The sequence below is a fragment of the Ceratotherium simum genome, chromosome 4, assembly GCF_057802395.1.
Source record: "Ceratotherium simum simum isolate JZ-2026a chromosome 4, ASM5780239v1, whole genome shotgun sequence".
Lineage (NCBI taxonomy): Eukaryota > Metazoa > Chordata > Mammalia > Perissodactyla > Rhinocerotidae > Ceratotherium > Ceratotherium simum.
The window spans coordinates 69,118,915-69,129,722 of NC_141903.1; the positions used below are offsets into that span (position 1 = coordinate 69,118,915).

Sequence of the window (10,808 nt, forward strand, 5' to 3'; positions counted from 1 at the left end):
TCCATACTCTATATTCAAATTCTTCTAGAAGTTTTCATGTTCGACTTTAGGAAGAATATTATTATTTTAAAAGGAAAACATACTACGTTACTTCTAAACTTTTAGACTTTGTTTAAATACAAATACAAATTAACACTCCTTGTTTACCAAAATTTTGAGTGTGAACTGTCGTAAGTATATTAAATGCTGTCGAATATAACATTTTTGCTTTTATTTCTGAAACATGGGTTGCTTGAAATAATCATGTATTTTGGCTCATCAGGAGATTATTATCTAATTTTATTATGAGTTAAAATCTAACATACTGCTAGCTTTAAAATTAAGACGCATTTATTAAGTATCTCCTTTGCTTTGCAATATGTTAACACCTGAGAGAAGGTAAAGGGAACACAATGGGCAGGAGGAAGCAGAGCAGGACCGAGAGTGTTTCTCACAGTTTCAGAGAGCGTGGAGTTTCATGGACAGAGAAGATTTGAAACAGGAATAGAATCTTATAGACAGAGGAAACCCCAAAGCCGTACAATCAGATGTTTTTGTTTCTCAACTAAGGAAACATGCCCATTGGGGTTAAATGACATGACCACAATTGTCCAGCCCATATGCAGTTACAGGAGGTGCCAAGAGAGAAGTGGGATGTGAGAGGGGGAGGGACCTTGAGGGCATTATTCTAAGAGAAATAGGTCAGATGGAGAAAGCCAAATACTGTATGATTTCATTTCTATGTGGAAGATAGAAAACAACAACAACAAACAAACACGGACACAGAGAAGAGGTTGGTGGTTACCAGAGGGGAAGCGTGTGGAGGGGGAGGGCGAAAGGAGTAAAAGGGCACATGTATACAGTGACGGATGGCAATTAGACTTTGGGTGGTGAACACGATGTAGTCTACACAGAAATTGAAATATAATGATGTACACCTGAAAAAAAAAAAGAGAGAATGTGTTGTTGTGGGATATGTCGAAATTCAACTACTATTACTTACTATGTGTCAAGCTTTATGCTATGTTCTTCCACACTTACTATCTCTTTTGCATTACCGTAACAACCTTATATGTTAAATATTATTAACCGAGGTCCAAGGAAGTGAGGTAGCTTTCCCAAGGACTCATAAACATTATATCACAGACTCACACCACGTCTTGTGACCATCAATATGGCCTTCTACAGCACACAGATTCGGTGGGTAAAGGCGTTCCAAGTGTTGAGTTTGTTTGAAATAAGAAATGGGACTGTTATGTTGGAGGAAGAGTAGATAAGACACCTTGCTTAACAAGAACAGAGCTGCAATGCTGGCAAGTAGTGAGACCTAGGGAGACTGTTACATCTATAAAAAGCTAGATATGTTCAATTTACACATAAAATTCAGAGTTTGTTTCATACAACAAGACAGAGTATTAAAATATTAAAGCAGAAAGGAAGGGAGAGAGGGAATTAATGATACCTGAAATAAAACTTAGACTAACTGATGAAAAATTTTATATGTATGGCTATGAAGGATTGTAATGTATATTAAGATCCAAAACAGCCAGGAACATAAAAGGATGCAGCACATTGTAACAGTAATTACCTATATGGTTGGATTATAGGTAATATTTACTTCCTCATTCATTTCTTTTTTCTTCAAATTTTCTACTGGGAGCCTGCATTGATTTTATAATTAAAATAATCAATTTCTATAAAAAGAAATAGATGCATGGAAACTAGATTATTTAGATTGAAAACGTTGCTAAATTTTAAACTATAACAGATACGAATTTGAGGCAAAAATTAGAAGCTTGTACTGAATTAGAGTATGACTAGTTCATTATTTTATCAATGCATTATTTTTAATTCAATTTTTTCCTAATTAGGAATAAAAACTTAAGTTAATATTCTATCTATTTCTGATAAACTCCTCACAAGAAATTTGTAGTTTTTAAATGTCAGCTTGTATATAAGTGGATAGTTTCAGAAATGGATTTTAAAATATACTCTGGCCTTATAAAGTTGATAGATATTATCTAACTGTTTATGCTAATAGAATTGAAAAAGAAAATCCATTTTTGTCCTTCTCACATGTGGAATGCGTTCCTGGGCAAATACTGAATCTCAATAATCTAGGCTGGCCTATACAATTTCAGGCACTTTAGATTTATAATAAACACATACTAAACTCTCACTGATTGTATTTGGATCACCTCCTGTGTTTTTTAATTTCACAGAATGTTTTTAACCATAGTTCTTGTCGTGCTTCAAGGTTTTGTTTCAATTTATCTGTTATGTGTTGATGCCATTTGTTAAGGTCTATTTTCCTGTGATATTTTTTAGAAATTCGATAAGATAAATGGCATTTATTTTGTACTTTTTCTCCAAAAATGTCCTGGCAAATGGGTAGTTTATTTTTCTTTGAAATTATTCAAATTGTTACAAGCCAGATATCGCAAAGCTTAATTTCTTCTTCTGTTAACATTTCTAAAGCAAAGTTTATTAATACCAGTATTTTAACTGCATAGGTTAAAACAATACAAGTTTCTAAAGCTTCTCTACCCATTATTTGCAAATAGGATGCTTAGTGATGAGAGTTTAGTTTTCAAAACACGATTTTTGTTAATATTAATTAATTTATATCCTAGGTATATCCTCTCTATTAAAAAATTCACAAATTTGTTTCCTCCATAAAATCCTCACTGAAGTCACATCACAGAGTTGAGAATTGTCCCAAGAACTACATTTTTCTATCATTTTCTTCTGGATATATTGATGTCTCCATAATGCTCATTGACCTGCTCTCTTTTAGATGTCAGGTACTTGAAGATAAGAAGACGACCTCACTGATTTTCTGTTTGTGGTATCTCATGTGGTGCCCTGGATCAAAAAGTGTTGAGTGATTGTACATCTCTGACACTGTTTTGAAACATTTAGGCCAATAATTTTGCCTTCAGCTTTTCTTTCTAACATTACAGTTGCTTATTTGTATTACATATAGAAGTTGCTTTGGTATTTTGTCTATGACTGACCATAATTCAGTGGATTTCCAGAAAATCTCTCCAGAATTAGGAAATGGAAAGCATTTATTTATAATGTAATCTTCAAGTCACATATAATGTGACCTTGGAGCCCCATACAAATAATATAGCATTATATTATTTTCTGCTAGTTATTTTTTTCTCACTTTAGAAATAAGGTAATTCAGAATCACCTTCATACTGCCAAACTATTGCCAATCATTGACATTCTCTGATGGAAATATCATTTTTTGACTGAGTTTGAACTTGGTTCACCCACTTTAAAAATTTCACCCATTTTTTTAACTGACCAATTCATCAAATGAGATTTGTAACCACACACAGATCACGCTCACAAAACTTTCCTTTTCCATAATAATCATTTCGTATTAAGAACACCTGCTTTCTCAAAGCTGCGAGAGCTTCAGGCTGTATCACAGTCTCTTTCAAGCCTTCAAAGTAGTTTTGCTCTGCTCCTTAAACGGAGTCGATGTCTGTGGTTTCTTCATGATGTTAACAATATATGCACTACGGTTTTTGCTCATTTGGCTACCTTTGGGTTGTCAGAAAATTCTTAGATGTTCTTTGAAAATTCCTTACAAATCTTCTTTACTGAGAATTGGCTTGATTAAAACGCTTGTGATGACAAAAGGTCCATGATGTGTTTCACATTGCTCAAAACATTCAGCACGTGGCCTTCACCCAACGAGAAAAATGAAAAATGTGAAAGGTCAATCCTGGTTCAAAGGAGTAAGAAAAAAGAAGGAAAAAAAGGGAATGATAGGGGCCGTCCTGGTGGCATAGTGGTTAAGTGCGTGTGCTTTGCTTCGGTGGCCTGGGGGTTGCGGGTTCGGATCCTGGGCGAAGACTGATGTTCTGCTTGTCAAGCCATGCTGTGGTGGCATCCCATATAAAGTGGAGGAAGATGGGCACAGATGTTAGCCCAGGGCCAATCTTCCTCGGCAAAAAAGAGGAGGATTGTCATTGGATGTTAGCTCAGGGCTGATCTTCCTCACAAAAAAAAAAGGGAGGGGGATGATAATGGCTAAGTATATTTTCAGTTTTGGATATTTGTAGTGAGGTTTGAAAGTCCAATATTTCTTTAACCAAATGAAATGCAATGAAATTTTGATTTTTTCATATTCAATAGTCTAGATGTATTTGGCCTCCCTTGGAAAGCTTCATAAATTATTATTTTTTTTTAAATAAAAAGGAAATTACTTCCTTTTTATTTTAGTGTTTAAGTACAGCAATGACGAGAATATAACAATCGTCCCCTTACGTTTGGATAGCAGAGTATATATTTTCCAGAATAGGAGATAATAATAAAAACAAAAATAAAAAAACCAAGCCACTTATTAACTTTATTCTATTTATAATTGGACAACTTTGAAAGTAAAAGAAAAGCCACACTCTTCCTCTTTTAGCTGTTTTCATATAAGATAAGGAATATGCCAAAAAGTATTGGAAACCCCCATGGTGAGTAACTTGACTGTGCGTGCTTTCAGGTGAACAGAGTTTGGCCACAATGATGGATCTGAAAATTTTGGAGTGTTTTATTGCCTTTGAAAATTAGTAATATAAAATACTTATCAGCATTGGAATATATTTTACTCATTAAAATGTTAAACTGCATGAGTGGTGAACTGTTTACAAATATATGTTATTTGTTTAATGTTGTGGTTCTTCTATGGGTTGAGGCAATATTTTTAGTTAGCTTTAGGAAAACGTTCCTTGGACAATTGAAGTTGAATAAGTCAGTTATTATAATGTAGGCAAAGCATTATTTGTTTAGATTTTTGATTGAAACATTAGAGATTTTGAAAACCTATAGGCATAGTTTCAAATTCTCTTTTTCTTGGAGAAGTATTTAATCACTGCCCAATTACTATGACTTTTGCAGTCACATTTAACCTTTCTAAGAAGATTCTACTCTCTATGACATAAATGTTTGCTGCTTAATCATTTTGAATAGGAGATTCCACGGTAATATTTACCAACATTTCAGGTCCCGTGGCTATTTATATGACCTCAAAAATAAGCAAGAAAATAAAAGGATAAAGAAAAATAAAATAAATGCATTAAATTTTCCAAATTCTTAAGAAGTATGTTATTTCTTCAGCAATTTTTTTGATTGTTATTCATGAAGATACTTTCCAAATTTTATCTACTTTAATTCTACATAGTATATTTGCTCTAGAGCATGTTGTATACTTCTCTAAATTCTTCTCTTCTGTGTGTGTTTTTTTTCCAGTTACTGGCTGACAAACAAAGTTCCCATCAAAAGACCCAGCACAGGTCTCCTCATGTATACGCTCGCCACGAGATTCTGTGACGAAATTCACCTGTATGGGTTCTGGCCATTCCCTAAGGATTTGAATGGAAAAGCCGTCAAATATCATTACTATGATGACTTAAAATATAGGTACTTTTCCAATGCAAGTCCTCACAGAATGCCATTAGAATTCAAAACATTAAATGTGCTACATAATAGAGGAGCTCTGAAACTGACAACAGGAAAGTGTGTAAAGCAATAAAGCACATTTGAAACCGTACAAACTGAATATGCACTTCTTTTCTGAAGATGCTTCCTAGGATTTGAAAATAGGATCCAAAACAAGACTGGGTTTCAGTATCCACCAATTATCTGAAAGGTGATAAAGGACATTCAGGACAAATCCACTACCAGCTGATGAAATACCTGCAAAGTGCTCTAAAAATCAAATATTCTGACTTCAAGGGTCCTAGTAAGTGCCACTTCCACTGAGAACACAGTTTGAATGTATAATCAGTAGTGTTTACAAGATCCAACAATGCACTCGTTGTTAGTGAACGAAGCAAATATGTTCATCGCTGTTGGGCTGCCACTGCAATGCCAAGCACATTAGAAGAGGAACCCAGGAACACAACTCAGCCCTTGGGGAAATTAAACCATCCTTGTCATCGGAAATCAAGATGGAAATAGTTTGAGCAGTGAAATCCATAAGGTTGAACAACTCAAGTAAATGCCTTCCGTCAGGACTGAGTCTGATCATGAATTTTATGTTTTTGTTTCTATTTTTGTTTGTCGTCTGGAATCTCTTTTGGTTTGGGTATTGGGGTGCTTAGAAATCCTTTCTGAGATAAATATGAATGAGATAAACATCAAGTAATCATTTTTAAAGTTCTTATATTTTTTAGGGTGCAATCACACACAATGACTTTGTAAAAACATTTTATTTTGCACAACTGTAAACCTCCAGATTTTTTTCCAACAGTGTAGAAGGTACCAGCTAAACCGTACCAGTCAGTAATCTCGAGCCATTCTGAAGGAAAGATGTTCTATGTCATCTGAGATGATAAAGTTAGCAGAAAAAAATGTACTTTTGGTACCAAAGATTATACTACACAACAAACCATTCTCTTTTCATGAAAAGAATATATTAATATGTTATTATGTTACTAATGTGAAAGTTGTCTCTAGATATTTTAAATTTTCCAAACTCAAAATTTATTTTCATTCGAAGGAAGACTTCCACAGCTTTTACACTTCATAATAATTTTGTGGAAGCATTTTGCCCTTTAGACTAAATGTTTGATTGGACTGAAATGTGACTTCCAGGTCTTTGATATTCCCCTTATTATTCAAATGGAAAGATTGGCATGCTCTTTATATCATTGTTAAGTTTTCTTAGTGCAGAAATAACATGATTAGCAGAGTGTTGTTTCCATAACACAGATGATTAATTTTAAGAGGTTTAACAATGAAATTATTTGTCAATATTTTGCACTTCAAGTGAATTAAATTGACCAATATTTTTTCTGTGGTTATTCACATTACCACATTAATATGCTTTTAAAACAGCACATGGAATTATTAATAAAATGATTTTAAAATTTTAACAAATAAAAGGATTGACTAATCAGCCAGTTTTCTGGTAACATGCTACACTGGTAGGTAATTCTGATGGTAAATTGTTTCTTTAGAAAGCAGAAGCACTGTATTCCCACTTCTACTCTTGGGCTGAAACAACTTAGATGACTTCTTGTTTTTTAGAGAAGGCAGTCTGAGGAAAGAAGAAATAGCACGGGGAATATGTATGTTTTGTTTCTTAGGAAAGACAGTCTTAAAAAAGAATAAATAGCGTGGAGTGTGTGTGTGTGTATGTGTATGTATATATATATATATAATATATATATAATATAATATGTATATATATATATATATAATCATGGAAAAGGATATTCAGAGTAGTGCAGTTCTCAGTATATTAATAATATGTGATATTATTTTAAAAAATATGGTAGACCTTTGGGATACAGAAGACTATATTTTCTGAGGATTCATGTGTCTCTAAGAAAACAAAATAGAATGCATAAAGGAGATGCATAGCTAAAAATAGACGGAATATGATATACGTTTATCAGGAACCTTTGATCTATTGGAAATTGTCAAAGAATTAGGTACATGTTTTGAAAGTAAGGTTGAAAAGTCTGATTTACTTAACAAATCAAAAGTAGGTGATTTATAGAACCGTAATTGCAACTATTTGCAGATAAGTTGTTTGAATAGCCTTTAATTTGAATTCAATAGATATTTTGAAGTCACAAGTAAATTCTTACAGGTAAAATCCATCTCAGAATTCATTCAAAGTATGTCTTAAAAAGCAGCAGCAAGGTACCTTGACATTTTTACTGCATTTTCAACAAATGTATTTAAACAATTTTAAGGCCACAGCAAAAGCATCCCAGCCATTCACTGTTCTGTGCATAGATTTCTATCTCATAGATGCATTGAGTAGTGCCTTTTTAGCTTCACACTGCTTTGTTACCCAATACTTCATGTTCTCTAAATACGTTGCCCAGTTCTGCAAATGTTCAGCATGTAAAAAGGGCTTCAGTATCGACTGAGACTACTTTTGTTCATCTCAGGGAACTTTCAATACTCGAGAATGAATTCAATTAAAGGCATTTAGTGTTCAAAGAAGACAAACTGTGCAAGACCATTTCAATCCCTGCTGTATACCTTTCCATCTACCCTCCCCCTTCATGATCTACTGTGGCCTTCTGACAGGGATAGGGCAAGGAGATCAGTGAAGGCTAACAGCAAGAATAAGAAAAAGAATTGAGATTTAACCAATAAGGGGGCAAAAGAGATCACAATAAAATCAAATTATAAACGCACACTTGAAATATCTGGAGTTTTTTTTCTTTTGAGACTATCATATGTTCATAGCTTTAATTTTTTATTTCATTTTCACCATTTAACCCTGTACCTGGCAATGCTCAGGCAGCTGGTTGTGAAATATTCCTGTCCTTTAGAGAACATGGTTGTTACTGTGCTGTTGACATGAATAGGCCATGGAAACATTTTCATCTTATTACCCAGCCTGGTCTATGCTTAATATTAAGTTGCTGGAATAAGAAAATGAATCAGTAACAGATTTTTCTGGGAAAATCTAATGATTCAGCCCACAGGACTGACTAAATTACTGTGGAAGTTTTTCTATCTAAAAGAAAGTGCTGGGCATTCAAATGTCTCTGTGTATTGTATATCATATGAAATGTATACCAATTGCTAATGGGAATTTCTACATATATGCTTACAGAAGCAATTTATTTAAATAATGCTATGGGTAGTGTACATACCAACTAGTTATTAAGCTACTACACAGGAAAAGGGTGAACAAAGTAATTTATTTCTAATTGAGTCAGTTAGTCATATTGCACACAATGTGGTATTTGGTTCATAAAAGAGTTGTTTTCATGTGGTTATTGTTGGGAGTAACTATAATTGTGGAAGGGGTGTAGGAAGAGTTATGTATAGTTAGCTGTTACCTCTACAAGTCTGAAAGTTTCCCCGTCAGACATTATCAATATACCAATGTTTAAAAATTGAGTGAGAGTTATTGTTCATATTTGATGAAAGGAAATCCAAATAAAGCCCACCTAGAAATAGATATTTTATTATATATGTGCTATAGCTATATCTATATAGTGCAAATAGACATGTGTGATGCATATATATAATGTTATATATGTGTATCTGTGTGTATACACACACTAGATTTGTGTTATGCGAGCATCTTCAGGGGCTGTGAAGCACTCTGGAGATAAGACCACTTTAGAATAAAGAAGTTCTTTTGAGACTTCCGTTACTAACCTGCTTTAAGAGGGATCTACTTTATAACTGAATTCTATGTTGTTAATATCTAGAGTTACAATAAGGATCTAGTTTGTCCAAATCTTAAAAAAAAAAAAAGAAAAATTAAAAAAAAAAGTCTTCAAGCTGGCAGTGTATTTGAATTGCAGTTTTCGGATTGTGGCTCCAGGCCGTGTCTCCCATTTAAGTAGCACCTTTTAATAAATACGGTTTCTTTGTGTAGGCAAAAGCACAAGTGTTTCAAATGTATATAGCAGGAAAAAAAAGAGTTTACAGAGATAGCACTGCTGCACAGGATAATTGCTACTGAGTATTTCTTATACCATTTGTGGAATTGAAAGCTGAGGTTTAGTCTGTCAAGTTCATTCTGTCCAACACTGTTTCCCTATTGTTTATGTACAGCAACTGAGTGTTACTGTTTTATCATTTGTAAAATTGTAAAATAAATTAAATCCCTTTTTTTTTTTCAATTTTTCTCTTATCTCTTATATCCAAGCCCTTGGTTCCACTTCCTATGTCAATAGAAGGTGATTGTTTTTAACAAGCTTTAGTGAGTGCTTTTCTAATCCCTGCCTCTCAGCCCCAGTCATTGGCAATTTGGCAAACCATTTATTTTAAAGTGTAAGTGTGGGCATATGAACAATATCAAAAGCTGCATGAACATCGGGAAATCCTTAACAATTTTTGTGTGGTACATTCTGTTTGTGGTTGAGAGAATGGAGAGTTGCACAAGTTACAGTCATTTATATCCGATTTGTATTCCCACTGCCTGCTGTCAGTGAATCACTCCAGCATCACACTGGAGAGGCCAATGGCTCCTTACACACTGCACAAGCTATGGCTGCCCTTTGACGTGATTTCAACTGCTGTTACATCCACTTGCTCCTGTTTGCAGTTCACCTTCTAGGAGGTGATTCTGAAAAACCACATGTTTAAATCTTCTTCCATGCATTCTATAACTGGCTAGTCTATCTTTTCAGACTCTGCACTATTTTCTCCAGAAATTATTAACTCTATTTTCATGAGGTCACTTTTAGTGTTCTGTGACTTTGAAACATTTGCTAGAGACCAACAGTGAACCCATTAACAATGGTTCATGAATGTAGATCTTATTTATATTTGTGTAATTACCTTTTGCTTTCGAAGATCCATATGGTCATTCGTATCTATTCTTGGGATATAATCAGACCTCCTCATGAACCTATAAGATGGTACTGCAAATTTTCCAGTTTTACAGATGAGATTAAGTGAGATGTTATGTAACTTGCTGAAGGTCACTTAGCTAAGAAATGAGAGAACCAGGATTTGAACCCTATGAGTCTGTCTGACTTCAATGTCCACTGTATTAACCATCACATTTTGATGCCGCCTCTTTTTAATTGGTAAGAAGTTCCCTGGGAAACTTAAGTTTGCAAATAAATTACTTTTAATGAGCACAGATCAAAAGTATAGGTACGTATATAAGGGGGATATATAATTTAGACTTTGAAACAGTCTAATAAACAATCCCTGCCCCAAATTAGAACAATCACCTCTAATGACAACATCTGTGCCTTCCAGGGCCATGGCTCTCCCGCTGGATGCTGCTGCCTAAACACTGCCAATTCTTGATCCCAATTCGTCTGATATTTTTTTCATGAAAGCTGGATTACTCTTATGTTAGAATCTGACTTTATATAATA

At 34.1% G+C, this 10,808-nt stretch overlaps 1 protein-coding gene across 2 annotated transcripts in view; it reads left to right on the forward strand.

The window, feature by feature from the left end:
* The window catches only part of ST8SIA4 (ST8 alpha-N-acetyl-neuraminide alpha-2,8-sialyltransferase 4), a 103,133-nt gene extending 93,537 nt beyond the window's left edge, over positions 1-9,596 (forward strand). For both annotated transcript variants that reach the window (XM_087429995.1, XM_004420343.3), the window contains exon 5: positions 5,239-9,596. In XM_087429995.1, coding sequence (XP_087286121.1) covers positions 5,239-5,521 — 283 coding nt within the window. In that variant the 3' untranslated portion in view covers positions 5,522-9,596. The remainder of the gene's footprint in view (positions 1-5,238) is intronic.
* The last annotated feature ends 1,212 nt before the right edge of the window (positions 9,597-10,808 follow it).